The sequence below is a fragment of the Heptranchias perlo genome, chromosome 31, assembly GCF_035084215.1.
Source record: "Heptranchias perlo isolate sHepPer1 chromosome 31, sHepPer1.hap1, whole genome shotgun sequence".
In the NCBI taxonomy this organism is placed as follows: Eukaryota; Metazoa; Chordata; class Chondrichthyes; order Hexanchiformes; family Hexanchidae; genus Heptranchias; species Heptranchias perlo.
In genome coordinates, this window is record NC_090355.1 from 19189826 (window position 1) to 19209118 (window position 19293).

General features: G+C 39.5%; 1 protein-coding gene across 3 annotated transcripts in view; it reads right to left on the reverse strand.

Annotated features, from left to right (window-relative positions):
- strbp (spermatid perinuclear RNA binding protein) overlaps positions 1 to 19293 on the reverse strand; it is a 139955-nt gene that overhangs the window by 49251 nt on the left and 71411 nt on the right. For 2 of the 3 annotated variants that reach the window (XM_067969683.1, XM_067969681.1), the window contains 4 exons: positions 8807 to 8996; positions 7421 to 7656; positions 5428 to 5593; positions 3190 to 3337 (listed from right to left, as the gene is read on the reverse strand). In XM_067969683.1, the coding sequence (XP_067825784.1) occupies positions 3190 to 3337; positions 5428 to 5593; positions 7421 to 7656; positions 8807 to 8845 (589 nt within the window). In that variant the 5' untranslated portion in view covers positions 8846 to 8996. The remainder of the gene's footprint in view (positions 1 to 3189; positions 3338 to 5427; positions 5594 to 7420; positions 7657 to 8806; positions 8997 to 19293) is intronic. The other variant, XM_067969684.1, reaches the window with a different exon arrangement.

The window sequence follows — 19293 nt, forward strand, 5'->3', positions numbered from 1 at the left end:
ACCATACAGCAAATACTTTTGTTGACTGTTAGCCAGGCCTCTTTAATTTCTGGTTTCTTGGGTAGTTGCAAAATTAAAAGTGAATTATTAGGAGGAAAACACTACCTACTTCCAAACATTTGAGACTTTCAGTTTACATTCCAGCTCACAGCAATCTCAGTGTTGGCAGATCAAAATCTCAAGAGCTCATACTATCAAAGCCATATAAAATTGCCACTTCAGTTTCATAATTTTATCTTATTGCCACAACACAATGCTGATATTTAGGACCCAGGAAACCAGAAATTATGTATGGCCGTACCATTTTAACTCCTTGAGTAAGTGCCGCTTGTGCAAGGTCTTGCTTTCTGAAAAATTCTCACCAAAACTGACAGTTGGGTTTAGATAATGATATTAGAAATAAACTTGGCACCTGCAACAAAGGCATTAAAATGTAACAAACTCAATATGGCAGTTAACCCCTACTGAAATTTGCAAAACCATACAATAATTTCAAATATTTTCAGCATCTGGAGTTTTCTGCCTTTTTAAAGCAACAAAAGCATCTGCTATAAAGTACAATATTTCTTACACAAGGGATACAAAGATAAACTGCTGTAGATGGGTGGTTAATAGTCTAAAACATTGGATTAGACAGCATAAAGGATGACTGTCTGCGGGGACATTTTTTTTTTCCAGCTATGCAATTCTGTATTAAAACATACTTATTTCAAAATCTTTCACTCACTTCAACATCACTAAGTCAGGTCCTAATTTTTTTTTTAGAAAGGCACATTAATGTTTTTGTTTCAAAACAATAAATATAGCAGCTTCACTGCCTTCTGGTTTCCATGGGGTATGGTTTACCTCAACATTGTTCCTACTACAAAATTTAAATTTGTTTAAAAGGTTCTTGTAATCCAGTTGCCTACATTAAAGGGCTCTTCTACAAACTTATATAAACACACAACAATACATTCTTTTTGCAGTCAGTCATCTTTTACATGCAAGTTCTACAGAAAAAAAGATAAGGATAAGGGACAAAGAGCAGGCAGTGAATGGGGTAGACTTGCACCAAAGTCCCTTTTAAAACACTCATGTATTCACTTCATGCCCTGTACAATTGAGTTTGAAATTAACGTAGGCTTCCAACATATAAATTTTATCAAATATAAATAAACACACTGTTCCACGGCTTGTGGTGGTAGCAAATCGTACAAACTTGCCAATTGCTCTTCGCACAGAATCAATGATTGGTTCAGAATGTATAGCAGAAAGCTGCCAGTCTCCCTTTAGGGAGGGAAAATGATGCCTACTGCCACTGCAAAATTTACTGACACCCAAACTACATTTCGAGCAGTGTGAATCCAATCAACATCTCAAGCAGGACGCGATGTTGGGATTTTAGAAGTTGCATGAATTTTACGTTACAAACTAAGAAAGAAGAATTAAAAATTCTTAGGGAAGAAAATCAGAACAATGGTAACATGGTTAATGTGAAAATTAATTGAGAAATTTAACTTCAAATTATTCTTCAATTCTGTTAGTAGTCAATACATTAATTTCAAACCCTATAATTGTAAGTCACATGGTAGTAGGCGTCAACAACCTGCTCATCTCAACTTTTCAAAATATGCAATAGCACAAGCAACTTCAAGTTTTTCCCCCCCCAGACTAGATTGTAGAGAGCAGGGCATGAATGCACATGAATCATTCATATAAGACAAAATGTACATAGCTGAGTAAGTCCCCTTCAGCTAACATTGCTTTGGGTGCTGATTAGTGACTGTATAGCATACTGTGTGGCAGGAAATTCTGGATGGTATTAACTTTGGCAAACTGTAAATTGCCAATTAATATGTATTTAAATCAGTTGGTTATTACAAATGGAGTTCATTTGAAAATTCCTTCGTAGTTTCTAAGCATACCATAATTTCTTGCTGAACAGTAGTAAAATTACTGAAGGGACTTGTAGCAAGTCTAGAAATGGGGAGAACAGCAACAGGGAGTCCCCTCCTGCCCAGGTGGGCACAGCTGCCTCCATTCCCATGACAGAGAGCGGCCAGTTGGTCAAAGGTCTGACATTGTCCAGTAAGGCTCAACAAACTACCATTGACACGTTTTGGAGACTAAACCAAAAAAAAGCCTACAAGTAAACAATAAAAAGAAATTAACACAATACTTCATTCTGACCAGCTATTTTTCTATCCCAATCTCAGTGCTGTTACCAGGTTTCATGCATTTTAAATAAATGGACTCAAAGCATACTTGAAGATAACCATATTTATATTATTGTTTGAATATTAAATGTCCTTTGTGGCTCAAAATCTCATTTTTGTGGGTTATGCATACTACAAGAACGGTGTAGTTCTAAGATATTTATTTTTTTATTCCAGTAGGAAAATGTTGCCAATATTTAAGACTTTGAGGATCAACTGGTTAAGAATATACCACAATAAATACTGCTTAGCCATAGCCATTGTACAAATCTTACTATTGGTGGTTAGAATTATAAACTACTGCATGGGATGTGTGTGCTGTGATGCTCACACCATTAAATACCTGAAATACCCTGTGGCACAAACACTGATTATAAGCTGGCCCCTCCCTACACATACAGACAAATATATGTAGTCTATAATCCTTGGTTTTGCATTTTTGAATACTTATAAATTGAAATGTATTGCTACTGCATCTAAGTGTATTGTTTACATCCTTTATTTTTTTGCAGCACTGAGATGGGGCAATAATCGGCAATACTGATGCTATATACATTATTAAAAATATAGCAAGTCTTACAACATTTACGCGGTCAGAACATATTCTGTGAATGTGCAGTAGACAGGTAATTAAATGTAAAATGTACTTTTAAGAATTACAAATATTGAGTTGTACACTTTTTATACATGGAACACTCAATTTTACTTAAGACCCCACTATATTTCATCGTGTATTCACAGTTTTCCTTTTGATTATGATTTCTAAACCAATTAACAAGAACTATGAAATTCTGGATTAGGAACCTTTTGCTTTTCATTTTTTTTTAAAACAGCAAAAGCTCCTCATGTTTTGCTGTAAGTGACCCCTGAAACGGCAAAATTTATTTTCATGATGTGTGTTCAAACCTGCTCTGCAAGACCACAGAAGTCTTACAGCAAGCAACAACATACAAAATGGTAACAAGTATATGAAAAACGCTGGTCAATATACCTCCATCTTCTTTCTTTTCCATTTCATCTCTCACCACTGGCGAACTCAGAACAATCTTCAGTGTCAACTTGGGTTCTTTTGTATTTTGAACAATGATAGCCGCCTCTTCTACACATTTCTCAACTTCATATTTTTCCTCTGAAAGTTTCTAAAAAAGGTATCAAAAATATAATATACAGACAAACCTAATTTTAATCTAAAGAGACAAAAGATGGTCCTTCATATCCACTTCAAAACAGGCCACTCATTCATCAGTGCTTTGTCGATGAAAGTTTACTTCTACAACACCCACATATTGTAATACAGTAACATATTGCATTGGTCAGCACGAAGAAACTGCACTGCTAATGAAATTCAAGCACCTTTCAGTTGCAAGTGTTCAGCTATACTAATCCATTTTGAAAATCCATTACTAGCCAACTACTACTCACCCAATGTAAAACATTAATTTCACAATGTATAAATAAAAATCCTAATTCTCTTCCAAGTGCAGTTTGGTACAAGTTTTGCATAGGACTTAATCATAATTATTATAGCCATCCACTAATATTACATGTAACATCAATTTTCTAAGAACAGTTTAAACGCTGGTTGTATTCAGTATTGGATAAGCATTAAGATACTCAAATTTACAAAGGGCAATCACTTTCAATTCAAATTGGTTGGTGGAAACGTAATGCTGTATTTCAACGCAGTTCAGGGTCTGGACAGTATCAAGTTGTCAACTATGGTTCTTTTCAAAGAATGTCCAAGGCTTTCAATTGAACTATACAGTTATATACATTGTCACCAATTTTAAGCCAGCATTAGGTAGATGATTTTAATCCAAACTAAAAATCAGAATAATGAATTGTCATGAACACAAAGTTACTCTTTTGTTGATTCCTCTCTCAAGAATGCACTGTTAAAAGTGGTAGATTACCTAATTTAGGTATGGTCTTAATCATTCTTTAGAATAGTTCATCTTCCAGTATAAATCATCCAAATATGAAAAGATAAATACTAGGACCCTGTCTCTAAGAGAGCCTCACAATGGGGTTATACTGGCAGTGTGTTCTTCTACATAAAAGGGCCCAGTTTATGGAAACAACCACAATTGTATTTTTCTTCAGGAAAGTGTGGGTCGACTCTCCCAACTCCTCAGCTTGTACAGCAGCAAAACTTCTGCTCCAACCAACTCTACTTCTTTGCTTTCCAAACTGCCATAAGTTTTGCTATTTAACTATAAATACAGGTATTATATAAAAATAAGGGCAAAATGTTATGACTTTAAAATTTATTCTAAATTATATCTGTGCACTCTGGCCCTATTATCTCTTCCCCTTTAACCCTGCTTCACCTGAAGACTACAATTGGCCTCAAGTTCCCTTGGTCTCAACTCCCCTATGGCTCTGGTAACACTCTCACCTCTAAGTCAGAAGGTTGTGGGTTTAAGTCCCAATCCAGAGACTTGAACACAAGATCTCGGTTGACACTAAGGGAATGCTGCACTGTCAGAGGTGCTGTCTATCAGATGATACGTTAAAGCGAGACCCCGTCTGCCCTCTCAGGTGGATGTAAAAGCACTATTTCGAAGAACAGCATGGGAGTTCTCTCTGGTGTCCTGGCCAATATTTATCCCTCAATCAACATCACAAACAAATTATCTGGTTATCACATTGCTGTGTGTGGGACCTTGTTGTGCACAAATTGGCTGCCTTGTTTCCTGCATTACAACAGTGACTACACTTCAAAAATAATTCATTGGCTATAAAGCACTTTGGGACGTCCTGAGGTTGTGAAAGCCGCTATACAAATGCAAGTCTTTCTTTACTTTTAATACCACAGGGGATCAACTAGTATTTGAAAATGCCAAAAGGAGTTAAACATGCAGCATTATCTGCATCCTCCCACTTACAGAATTCTATTCAGCCACCTGTACATAACTCAGGTGACTGAACGTGTAATTCTGCCTGTCATGGGAAGATGAGGTGCTCTCCGTGCCAAACAGGGAAAACAGCTGCAGATGCTACTTCATAAGTGTGGTATGCACAGGTTGAGGGGTCTTGATTAGATTTAATCCTAATTTTGTACCTCATCTTTTGGCGAGGGTTATCAGATTTAAGCCTAAAATCACACTTTTTAAAAAAATGTATACTAAATCTATCATTTCATTGTTACAGGGATTCACATATCACTGTAATTTAAGCACGGTGCATTTTTCCTGTCAAGCACAATGACAGATTCTTCTCAACTTACCTGAATTTGTATTGGCATATTGTCACAGACTGTGTTTAATAACTTCTCAGTTGGTTTTTCTTTACACATCAACACCAGCTCTAAATCCAGGTCCCCCTTTATCAGCAAACCCTTTGCGACCAATCCAATTCGCATCACTCCACACAAGACTCGACCACTCTGTTCACTGTTCAAGCAGTTAAAGCAATTATTAATTATGTGATTTTTTTTAAAAAAAGAAAAAGTAATTGTACAATTATATGCAGCAAATCTTATGAAGCATCTGAGGAATTAGTACTTTTGAGTGGTGAATTCTTTTGAAGCTTTCAAAGACGCAATTTTCTAATAAATAGAATCCTACAGCAAAGGAGACCATTCAACCCATTACGCTTGTTCCGGCTCCTTGAAAGAGCTATTCAATTAGTCCCACTCCCTTGCTCTTTCCCCATAGCCCTGCAGGTTTTTCCTTTTCAAGTATATATCCAATTGCCTTTTAGTTACTATTGCAGAAAGTTATTATTGAATCTGCTTCCACCAGCCTTTCAGGTAGTACATTCCAGATCATAACTTGTTGCATTAAAAAAAAAATTCACATCTCCCCCCGTTTCTTTTGTCAATTATCTTAAATCTGTGTCCTCTGGTTACCGACCCTCCTGCCAGTGGAAACAGTTTCTCCCGATCTACTCTTCATAATTTTGAACACCTCTGTTGAATCTCCTCTTAACTTTCTCTGCTCCAAGGAGAACAACCCCAGCTTCTCCAGTCTCTTCACATAACTGAAGTCACTCATCCCTGGTACCATTCTAGTAAATCTCCTCTGCACCCTCTCCAAGGTCTTGACATCCTTCCTAAGTATGGTGCCCAGAATTGGACTCAATACTCCAGTTGAGACCTAACCAGTAATCTATAAAGGTTTAACATAACTTTGTTGCTTTTGTACACTTATGCCTCTATTTATAAAGCCCAGGATCCCGCAATCTTTTTTAACAGCCTTATCAACTTGTCCTGCCACCTTCGAGAGTTGCACGTGAACCCCCAGGTCTCTCGGTTCCTGCATCCCCTTTAAAATTGTACCATTTAATTTATATTGCCTCTCCTCATCTTTCCAAAATGCATCACTTCACACTTCTCTGCATTAAATTTTATCTGCCATGTGTCTGCCCATTTCACCAGTCTATGTCCTCCTGAAGTCTACTACTATCCTCCACATTGTTTACCACATTTCCAAGATTTCTGTCATCTGCAAACTTTGAAATTTTGCCTTCTATACCCAAGTCCAGGTCATTAATATACATCAAAAAGAGCTGTGGTCCTAATGCAAACCCTGGGGGACACCAGTTTGAAAAACAACCGTTCACCACTACTCTCTGCTTTCTGTCTTGTAGCCAATTTTGTATCCATGATGTCACTGCCCCTTTAACCCCATGGGCTTCGATTTTGCTAACGTCTATTATGTGGCACTTTATCGACTATCTTCTGAAAGTCCACATACACATCAAACATCTCCATTATTTCATTGAAGAACTTAATCGTTTGTCAGCTACGATTTGCTTTTCCATAACTACTCTAAACCTAATGATAGTGATCACTGTTTCCGAAACAAGCTCCACTTGTCCCACTTCATTCCCCAGAACTAGATCTGTTACATATTCCTAAATAATTGGATAAGATAAATTAGGAAAATATGATCTAAAAAATATTGGAAAATTTCCTAATTTAAAGGAATCAATACAATTTTGTTTGCTAAAACCTTCCATAATCTCACACTATTGGAAAAAAATAAATTTGATTAAATTTTATGAGCTAGAAAACCTATTTTAATTATTTTGACCAAATGCTTAACACATTTTACTACAAACTGAAATTTCCCAGCAATTAATCAACACTTGATGTTGATGAAAATCCGATACATCAGCGGAACACCCTTCCATTGACATTTGTATGAAAATCAAATACAATATTTCTTCTGTACAGAAAAGACTATCATTCTTCAGTAAAATTGGTAACAACTCACTTTGTATTGCACTCTGAAATATCACTTTTCTTGGCATTTGCAGCTCCATCTTCACCTGCGTCCACATTAACTGACTGCAAATTAGTTTCATCCAAATGTTCAGATACGTGTTTCAGTGCACATTCCACTGTTGAAACCATATTCTGCACAGCTTCAAGCTCTTCTTGGGAAGGGTACACTGAGGAATGTTTTGCCATGACATGTCGGTCATCATTAGCAAATGTTCGGATTGGCCTCTAAAAAGAAAATGAAGATTATATATTGAACCATTTACAAATTAACAAAAGGAAAAAAGTTCTAAAAACTGCAAATACTAAATATTAAGTCAATCAAAAAGCAGTGTCAAAATCCATGCAGAGGATAATGCTGATAGCCTGCTCCACTGTTATTCCTTTGTGCATCCATTCCACTGGGGTGAAGAGAAAAGATATCCAGTTCTTTTCTGGTCTAACTGCAACTTTTGCTCCATAGAAAAGCTCTAACTTAAAATGTTAATAGCAAATAATTTGGAGATCATAGCTTTCAACTTCAGGAGGCATGAACCATACTGCTCTCTCCATTCTCTCATGGTTTCATCCCCACTTCTTGTTAGGGGAGTGATTTTATTTTCGGTGGGGGCCAATGAAGAACACGACGACCAATGTGCACCTTGGAGAACAAGGCACAGTTAGAACTGCACCATCATAGCAATGGATGTTAATACCATAATCAGAAATGTTATTCTTTACCTCTGACACTTATATAAACATAAATCTCAGTGCTTAATTGAATAGCTGTATAGTTATCCCAGCAAGATGGAGTTGCCGCACATTCAAAATTACGTGGACAATAATGAAAAACCGTTCCGAATGTTGTTCAATTCTGAAAGTGATCTACATCAACAACATGACCATATAATGGCATGACTGTCCATTTCCCTACATGAGTCTGTCTTTGGGCAACCCAAGGGAATAGGTAATACTGTAAAATCTGGTGTACAAGTCACTCCCCTCTTACATATATAAATAAAACATTAAGGGATATTTATGAGATTGCAGTTGTAAGAGGAGAGTGATTAGTACACAGATTTTACAGCATTATCTATTTTATATATAGGTTCAGAGGGTATAAAAATATGCCTGAAGTTGTGATACAAATCAGGTTGTAGAAAAAAGTAACTGGACTTTAAAGCCAGGTAATTTTACGAGTCCGGCAGGTGAGGCTGCCTACGAGGAGTGTAGACTCAAAAATACTCCTTCGATTTCAGGGGAAAACATTAAGCAGCACAAATGCTCAATCATAAATCAGGTAATACAGGAGAGGATAGGGTAAGAGCGTGGCATGCAGAGAACATAACTTGAAGAATGCTGAAGACCCTACCAAGGCAGGTAATGTTAGATTGCTTACCTTCCGTATGGTCTTCTTCATTCTTTCAATATACTTCATCCTCCAAATACAAATGATTAAGCCATCACCCAAACGGGGGAAAATTGCAGGACACTGTCCATTTAAGACTTTTCATCCTTGCAGTAGCCATGCAAGCCACATAATCTCCCCCGCCTGTGCTGCATATAAGGTCTCATTCTGTAACTCAGTTCTTTCATGGAGGAGAAAACAGAAGAGATCAAATTGATACAGCGCAAAATACACAAAAGAAATTGGTAAGTGCCAAATGAGAAAAAGAAAAAAAAATGATTTGATTTGAGCTACTCCGAATACTATTATCTCATTTGCACTGCAAAAGGCAAGCCTGCACTTCCTATAAGTTCAAACTTAACCATATGCATTTAGTATATTTGTTGTTTCTGCATGGAGAATAGCTGAACTACCACACTGATCGCACCCACATGGCTTTAACATCACATGGTAGACCCGGTGGTTATGTGGTTCATTAGGTATCTCTACCAGGGGAGGCGTTTTCATTGTGGGGAGCCCTGTGGAAAGGTTCGGTTTGGAGCCTCTACAGTTTGCTAGTCAATGATACTAAATGCCACCTAATTAATCGAATGTCAAATCTGCACATGTACGATTGTGAAAACGCACATTTGCAATAGGTAATATAAAAAGTTGACAAAATGGTAAGCGATAGGTAACACTAGAGTAAATGGCATCGAACGATAATAAAAGGTCTTGAAACACTTATTTCAGTACATGAGCCGGATGACAATTCAAAAACTAGCCTTTTGAGCTTGAGCTGCAGCAAAGTCTTGTATAATGAGTAGAACTATATTTCATCATCTCACCCCCACCTCAGCCATGACTGAGGGAGAGCGAGTAGGTTAGGTGAGAAAGAAAGCACAGAGGTTGGAGCCCACTGCAGGCTGCTGCGTGGCACCTGGATTATGACTCTTATCACTCTCAGATTTGTACTCATTCTCCCGCATTTACTCACATTCACTCAGCAACTCGCCTTCACACTCTTTCCTTTACTCTCCTACTCACTCTCATTCACTTCTACTCACTCTCATTCACTTCTACTCACTCTCATTCACTTCTACTCACTCTCATTCACTTCTACTCACTCTCATTCACTTCTACTCACTCTCATTCACTTCTACTCACTCTCATTCACTTCTACTCACTCTCATTCACTTCTACTCACTCTCATTCACTTCTACTCACTCTCATTCACTTCTACTCACTCTCATTCACTTCTACTCACTCTCATTCACTTCTACTCACTCTCATTCACTTCTACTCACTCTCATTCACTTCTACTCACTCTCATTCACTTGCACCAGGTGAGAGCATTGCACCCTACTCTCACTAGCAGCACCGCATCAGTAAAGTGAAAGTCTGTCCTCAGAATCAGGTCTAAAGTTCAGCCAAAACCCAAAGACAGGGTCTCCCACCCAGGGCAGACTCCCACTGACTTCTGCTGCTGGGACAGAATGCCTGTGATTAGTTTTCCTCTACCCGAGGCAAATTTTTTTTAAAAATTATAAAAGCATGCTGCCGATTCAATATAATATGGCAACGAATCGGCAGAGAAATTAAATTACCCTCCTGATTAACGTGTTATGTAGCACCAAGCACAATATACCCCATGAGTGTAGGTGTCCTTTCACTGGATCTGACTGACTCAAGGCCCCATGCAATTGCAGCCGCTATCACCACCCATGATCTGAACTGCGTAATTCGCCTCGTTACATTTTTCCACCACTGTGTACAGACCTGGCTACACTGCCTATAACTTACTCTGTTTGACTGGTAATAGAATGCATATATTCCAGTGGTTGGTAATATGATTGTACCAGCCTTTCTAGTAATCCTGAGATTCTCCTGCATGTGCTCAGCTAACCTGGTCAGCTCATCTCGCAACTTCAATACATATTCCACACACTCCCATCCTAGTCAGGGGTTTTCCCAGGCTACAAATATTTGAACAGCATTAACTGCCTGTACACTTGGCATCTGTACATTAAGTCAAATGGTGAGAACCTGTTGATTCTTGTGGCATCTTCCTATCAGCACATGATATTTGGGACAACTTTTCATCCTGCTCCTTGGGGTTCTGTCCAGTTTATGCACACAGCATATGGTCAACCTGCCATCAAACCTCTCTTTTAGCCTGTGCATCTGAGGATAGTACCAAGTGAACAGAAACTTTCATCCAGCACTGTTGCTGCAGTGGGTAACTAGTTGAGACAGAAATTAGAATCTCACCTGGGAATCCAATCTGCGTAAACATTTCTAACAATGTGCCAACTGTTGACGTGACTGTTATCATATCTGGGTATCGAAATGCATAGTCTAGTATTGTCAGCATGTAACATTTCCTAAAACCACTGACAGGTATGTCAACTCTCTTAAAAGGTCTGTTTATAATGGGTAGGCATTGCAGTGGTGCTTTGATGCAACCCCCAGATTTAGTCACACTCATTACACATCCTACAAAATTTAATAGTGTTCTTGGAGATCGGCATTGCGCCAATCTGCACTGTGTGGACTTCATGTCTTGCAAGTTGGATGTTGGGTTACCTTTAATAAATCTTAGCAGTATGCCCAACGTACCACTATTTGCTGGAACACTTTTGAATTCTATTCCTCAATGGCTTTGATTTATGTTAAATCAAAAGTCTTTCTTCATACCTTTGCCACTTTGCAGGCTTAGGTTGTGGGCCACTGATGCCCCTTGTGGCTTAAGCTCACATGCCCTTTAGTGTGGGGTCAGTCCAAACCCATAGTTAACTCAGTGCAGTTCAAATTATGCAGGCTCTCTGGTACACTGTAAAATATCATATGGGGAGTCTTCTATTCCCTTGCCTCCACAAGGTTTCACATCACTGCAGCAGCAGAAACTGCATTATGCAGTTTTACTGCTGCCTCAGGTTTGATTTGTGAAATCATAACTGCCTTCGCCGTTTCTCCCTCGTGTTATCCCAGGAATACATAGTGGTTTAGTTCTTTCATGGCACCTACCACAAATTCACAGAATGGAATGTTTAGTAACACCTCAGCTAAGGGAACCTTTGTTTTCCTTTCAAAACCATAGACAAATGTCTTTCTTCCCTTCAGTTATGATCCACCCATATCAACTGTAAGCTTACCAAGATAAGTGTACACCTTGATCCTAAACTGGATCTGGGCAGATGCGTTATTAACAAGTATGGCACTGCTGCTGAAGGTTTTGGCTTGATGGGCAGGTGGCATTATGCAGGGTTTTATGGCTGCATTTGGTCTTCCAAACTGTGCTCCAAACCCTCTTGGACCAAAGACTCTCCCTCTAACTCATCTCATTACACTCAAAACAGGAGTCCCTACTGTCACTCCTCTGAATTTTATTCTAGGTCTGTGGCTGATCTCCTCGCCAAGTGGATCACCCCGAATGACCAATGCCAGTGGTCTGCCATCCTACTTTTTTGCCAGTTTCCTGAAGCTCATTAGACTGCATAATGGCCATTCTCAGCCATTCCACACGGTTATTGTCCAGTAGCCATACATGTAAATCATCTGAAACAATCTCGAGAAATTGGTCTGGCAGCATAACTTCATTTATCTCCTCACCCAATTCTGCATCTTTCCCTTACAAATACATTTCCCACAAACCTTGCATCTCCAGGGCTTTCTTTGTACATGTGATTAAGCACCTGGAGCAGTGTTCCAAACTTCCAGCCATAAGTTTTTTTGATGTGATGGTATAACAATTAAGGATTGCATATTTCATTGTATTCTTGTTCATTGATAGTTCAGGATCCAGATAGGAGAATGCTGCCAGAGCCTTCCCAAAAGTGAAGGTACTTGTCTTTCTGTCCATGTTCCACGATCCCACTGGTGCTCTCCTGCCAGCAGTTAATTAATGTCCTTAAAAATTCATCTATATTTTCCCCAAAGTAAATGTCAGCTTGGCTGAGTGGTAGCACATTTGCCTCTGAGGCATGAAGTTGTGGGTTCAAACACATAATGCAAGCTGACTCTTCAGTGCAGTACTGAGAGTGCTGCATTATTGGAGTTGCTGCCTTTTAGATTAGATTTTAAACAGATGTCTGCCTTTTCCGGTAGATGTGAAAGATCCCATGACACTATTCAAAGAACAGGGGAGTTCTGCTGGTGTCTTGGCCAATATTAATCCATCCAGCAAAACAGATCCATTGGTCTTTTATCTTTCTGCCATCTGTGGAACCTTGCTATACGCAAATTGGCTGCTATATTTGCCTGTGTAACTGACTACACTTCAAAAGTAATTAATTGGCTGCAAAGCACATTGATTTATCTACAGGGTGTGAAAGTCACTACATAAAAGGAAGTTTTCTTCATTTCTATTAAATTTTGGAATAAGTTTGGATTTACTAAATTTATCACATATCAGGTGGGCTAGATTTCTCATACCTTCATTCAGCTGGGCTGTATTGCAAGCTCATGTCACTGCCTCCACATATGGGTGCTCACACTAATTTTCTTCCTCCTCGTGCTTGCATCATCGATTCTCCTCTTTGTCCTTCTGCCGTTCTTTCTCCTGTTGCTTCTGCTGCTCCTTTACTGCCTCCAATTTCAGAACTTCTAACTGCTGTGCGCGTTTCTTATTCCTTTTTATCCAATGCGACATGGCCAAATTGTAGCTACCAGCCACATTTTTTGACCCCTAGCATTAATTATGTTTATTTGCTACTCTTTACTTTGGATTGTTAATTTGATGACAACTTCTTTGGTCCCCAAGTGATGTTAATCCCACCAGCTGTTGTGATTTGCACTTGCTCTCAATTCCTTTTTCTTGTCCTTACTGTAAAAGGCAGCTTGTATAGGAGATCGCACATTCGCCATAATCTTAAACTGAAAACTATGTGTTTCATATAAGAACATAAGAAATAGGAGCAGGAGTAGGCCAATCGGCCCCTCGAGCCTGCTCCGCCATTCAATAAGATCATGGCTGATCTGATCCTAACCTCAAATCTAAATTCATGTCCAATTTCCTGCCCGCTCCCCGTAACCCCTAATTCCCTTTACTTCTAGGAAACTGTCTATTTCTGTTTTAAATTTATTTAATGGTGCAGCTTCCACAGCTTCCTGGGGCAGCAAATTCCACAGACCTACTACCCTCTGAGTGAAGAAGTTTCTCCTCATCTCAGTTTTGAAAGAGCAGCCCCTTATTCTAAGATTATGCCCCCTAGTTGTAGTTTCACCCATCCTTGGGAACATCCTTACTGCATCCACCCGATCAAGCCCCTTCACAATCTTATATGTTTCAATAAGATCGCCTCTCATTCTTCTGAACTCCAACGAGTAGAGTCCCAATCTACTCAACCTCTCCTCATATGTCCACCCCCTCATCCCCGGGATTAACCGAGTGAACCTTCTTTGTACTGCCTCGAGAGCAAGTATGTCTTTTCTTAAGTATGGAGACCAAAACTGTATGCCGTATTCCAGGTGCGGTCTCACCAATACCTTATATAACTGCAGCAATACCTCCCTGTTTTTATATTCTATCCCCCGAGCAATAAAAGCCAACATTCCGTTGGCCTTCTTGATCACCTGCTGCACCTGCAAACTAACTTTTTGATTTTCTTGCACTAGGACCCCCAGATCCCTTTGTACTGCAGTACTTTCCAGTTTCGCGCCATTAAGATAATAACTTGCTCTCCGATTTTTCCTGCCAAAGTGCGTAACCTCACATTTTCCAATATTGTATTGCATCTGCCAAATCTCTGCCCACTCACCCAGCCTGTCCATATCCCCTTGTAGGTTTTTTATGTCCTCCTCACTCTCCACTTTCCCTCCCATCTTTGTATCATCTGCAAACTTCGATATGTTACACTCAGTCCCCTCCTCCAAATCGTTAATATAGATTGTAAAGAGTTGGGGACCCAGCACCGACCCCTGCGGAACACCACTGGCTACAGGTTGCCAGTCCGAGAATGTACCATTTATCCCAACTCTCTGCTTCCTGTTAGATAACCAATCCTCCACCCATGCCAGAATATTACCCCCAATCCAGTGATTCTTTATCTTGAGCAATAATCTTTTATGTGGCACCTTGTCGAATGCCTTCTGGAAGTCCAAATACACTACGTCCACTGGTGCCCCTTTATCCACCCTGTACATTATATCCTCAAAGAACTCAAGCAAATTTGTCAGACATGACTTCCCCTTCGTAAAGCCATGCTGACTTTGTCCTATTAAATTACATTTATCCAAATGTTCCGCTACTGTCTCCTTAATAATAGACTCCAAAATTTTACCCACCACAGATGTTAGGCTAACTGGTCTATAATTTCCAGCCTTCTGCCTACTACCCTTTTTAAATAAGGGTGTTACATTAGCAGTTTTCCAATCTGCCGGGAGCTTTGCCAAGTCCAGAGAATTTTGGAAAATTATTACCAAAGCATCCACAATCCCTACTGCCACTTCCCTCAAGACCCTAGGATGTAAGCCATCAGGTCCTGGGGATTTATCCGCCTTGAGTCCCATTAATTTACTGAGTACCAATTCCTTAGTGATTTTAATCGTATTTAGCTCCTCCCCCCCCTCGAGCCCCCTGTTTGTCCAGTGTTGGGATATTCTTAGTGTCCTCTACCGTAAAGACTGAAACAAAATATTTGTTCAGCATTTTTGCCATCTCCATGTTTCCCACCATTAATTTCCCAGTCTCATCCTCTAAACGACCTACGTTTGCCTTAGCCACCCTTTTTCTTTTTATATAACTGTAGAAACTCTTGCTATCTGTTTTTATATTTTTTGCTAATTTATTTTCATAATCTATCTTCCCTTTCTTAATCAATCCTTTCGTTACTTTTTGCTGTCTTTTGAAGACTTCCCAATCTTCTATCCTCCCACTAAGTTTGGCTACCTTATATGTCCTTGTTTTTAGTCGGATACTATCCTTAATTTCTTTACTTAGCCACGGATGGCGGTCATTTCTTTTACACCCTTTTTTCCTCAGTGGAATATATTTTTTTTGAAAGTTGTAAAATAACTCCTTAAATGAACACCACTGTTCATGTACCGTCTTACCCTTTAAACTATTTTCCCAGTCCACTTTAATCAATTCCGCTCTCATATCATCATAGTCTCCTTTATTCAAGCTCAGTACGCTTGTTTGAGAACCAACCTTCTCAACCTCTAATTGGATATGGAATGTAACCATGTTATGGTCACTCATTCCAAGGGGATCCTTAACTAGGTCATTATTAATTCATCCTGGCTCATTACACAGGACCAGGTCCAAGGTTGCTTTCCCCCTTGTAGGTTCAGTTACATACTGCTCAAGAAATCCATCCCTAATACACTCAATAAACTCTTCCTCAAGGCTACCCTGCCCAATTTGATTTGTCCAGTTAATATGATAGTTAAAATCCCCCATAATTATAGCTGTTCCCTTATTACATGCCCCGACTATTTCCTGATTAATACTTCTTCCAGCAGAGTTGCAACTATTAGGAGGCCTATATACTACGCCCACGAGTGTTTTTTACCCCTTATTATTCCTTATCTCTACCCAAACTGTTTCATTATCCTGATCCTTTGTCCCAATATCATTTCTCTGTATTACAGTGATTCCTTCCCTTATTAACATAGCCATCCCACCTCCCCTTCCTTCCGGCCTGTCCTTCCTGATTGTTAAATACCCTGGCATATTTAATTCCCAGTCGTTGTCACCCTGCAGCCATGTTTCTGTAATGGCCACAAGATCATACCCATACGTCGTTATTTGTGCTGTTAACTCGTCCATTTTGTTACGAATGCTACATGCATTCAGATAAAAAACTTTCAAATATGTTTTGTGACACTTAGTTCCTGCTTTTTCCTTTTTTAACACTTTACCTTTTACTCCATACCTTCTGTCCCTTCCTGATACACTTTCCTCTGTCTCCCTCTATGTGGGGCAATAGCCACAGAACAAACAATCTTCCCTTTTATTAAAAACTTATCACTGGTATGGATTACACTGCATCTTGTGTGACTTTAGAAGATGAATGATATCAGCCGTATCAGACACTTTTCACATCAGGCTAAACTACAACAGGTTTATTTACAAAGAAAATTTACTGAAGCAAGTATAGGTGAGATACGTCCAATATAGTACCAGGACTCTGGAGACAGATTCTAAGCAATTAATCAAAAATGAACCAGACAAGTCCTTTGCATTCTTACAGAACTGGAGATGAAATACTTGTGAAAAAAATAAGCAATCTTGTACTTCAGTGTAAAAGAACACTGCCACTGTATGAATTACGTGAACACAATTTACACTTGTGCCATAGCAATACAAACCAAATTGACAGCTCTGTAACATTTATGTCCAGCATTCCCCTTTCAATTAAAAGCAGTTTCCTTTTAGGTAACTCTCAGCAACCAGTCATGCACTTACAGGACAAGTACATAATTTATATATAATACAAAAAATTCATACAGGAAATTATAGCCAGGAGTGCAAAAACAGAAGTTTGCAATCAAGACATTAGCATGTCAAAATAGTCTTCAAAGAGGTACTGTGGCAGTTGTCTCCGAGCAAACAAGATAATTTTTAAATCATAGAAAGTTACAGCACAGAAGGCCACTGTTTGGCCAATCGTGTCTGAGCAGGCCGAGAAAGAGCTATCCAGCCTAATCCCATTTTCCAGCTCTTAGTCCGTAGCCTTGCAGGTCACGGCACTTCAAGTGCACATCCAAATACTTTTTAAATGTGTTGAGGGTTTCTGCCTCTACCACCCTTACAGGCAGTGAGTTCCAGACCCCTACCACCCCTAGGTGAAAAAAATTCTCCTCAGCTCCCCTCTAATCCTTCCATCAAATACTTTAAATCTATGCCCTCTGGTTTTTGATCCCTATGCTAAGGGAAACAGGTGCTCCCTCTCCACTTTATCTTGGCCCCTCAATTTTATACACGTCAATTAAATCACGCCTCAGCCTCTTCTGTTCCAATGAAAACAATCCCAACCTATCCAATCTTTCCTCATAGCTAAAATTCTCCTGTCCTGGCAACATCCTCGTAAATCTCCTCTGTGCCCTCTCTAGTGCAATCACATCTTTCATGTAATGGTGACCAGAACTGTACGCAGTGCTCTAGCTGAAGCCTAACTAGTGTTTCATACAGTTCTTGCATAACATCCATGCTCTTATATTTTATGCCTTGGCTAATAAAGGAAAGTATCCCGTTTGCCTTCTTTACCACCTTGTCTCCCTGTCCTGCTACCTTCAGGGATCTGTGGGCATGCACTTTAAGGTCTCTCTGTTCCTCTACACCTCTCAGTATCCTCCCCTTTACTGTGTATTCCCTTGCCTTGTTTACCCTCCCCAAATGCATTACCTCACACTTCTCCAGATTGAATTCCATTTGCCACTTTTTTGCCCACCTGACCAGTCCATTGATATCTTCCTGCAGTCTACAGCCTTCCTCCTCACTATTGGAGGGTGGCAAATGTAACCCCCACTATTTAAAAAAGGAGGGAGAGAGCAAACAGGGAACTGCAGACCGGTACGCCTAACATCAGTAGTAGGGAAATGCTAGAGTCTATTATGGAGGATGTGATACCGGGACACTTAGAAAATATCAACGGGATTAGACAAAGTCAACATGGATTTATGAAAGGGAAATAGTGTTTAACAAACCTACAGGAGTTTTTTTTGAGGATGTAACTGGTAGAAGAGATAAGGGAGAATCAGTAGATGTGGTGTATTTGGATTTTCAGAAGGCCTTTGATAAAGTCCATGTAAGAGGTTAGTGTGCAAAATTAAAGCACATGGGATTGGGGGTAATATACTGGCATGGATTGAAAATTGGTTAACAGACAGAAAACAGAGAGTAGGAATAAATGAGTCTTTTTCAGGGTGGCAGGCAGAGACCAGTGGGGTACCACAGGGATCAGTGCTTGGGCCCCAGCTATTCACAATATATCAATGATTTGGATGAGGGAACCAAATGTAATATTTCCAAGTTTGCTGACGACACAAAACTAGATGGGATTGTGAGTTGTGAGAAGGATGCAAAGAGGCTTCAAGGCGATTTAGACAAGTTGAGTGAGTGGGCAAATACATGGCAGATGCAGTATAATGTGGATAAATGTGAAGTTATCCACTTCGGAAGGAAAAACAGAAAGGCAGAGTATTATTTAAATGGTGATAGATTGGGAAATGTTGATGTACAAAAAGGGACCTGGGTGTCCTTGTGCACCAGTCACTGAAAGCAAATATGCAGGTGCAGCAAGCAGTTAGGAAGGCAAATAGTATGCTGGCCTTCATTGCAAGAGGATTTGAGTACAGGAGCAAGGATGTCTTACTGCAGTTATACAGGGCCTTGGTGAGACCACACCTGGAGTATTGTGTGCGGTTTTGGTTTCCTTACGTAAAGATATCCTTGCCATAGAAGGAGTGCAGCGAAGGTTCACCAGACTGATTCCTGGGATGGCAGGACTGTCGTATGAGGAGAGATTAGGTCAACTAGGCCTGTATTCACTCGA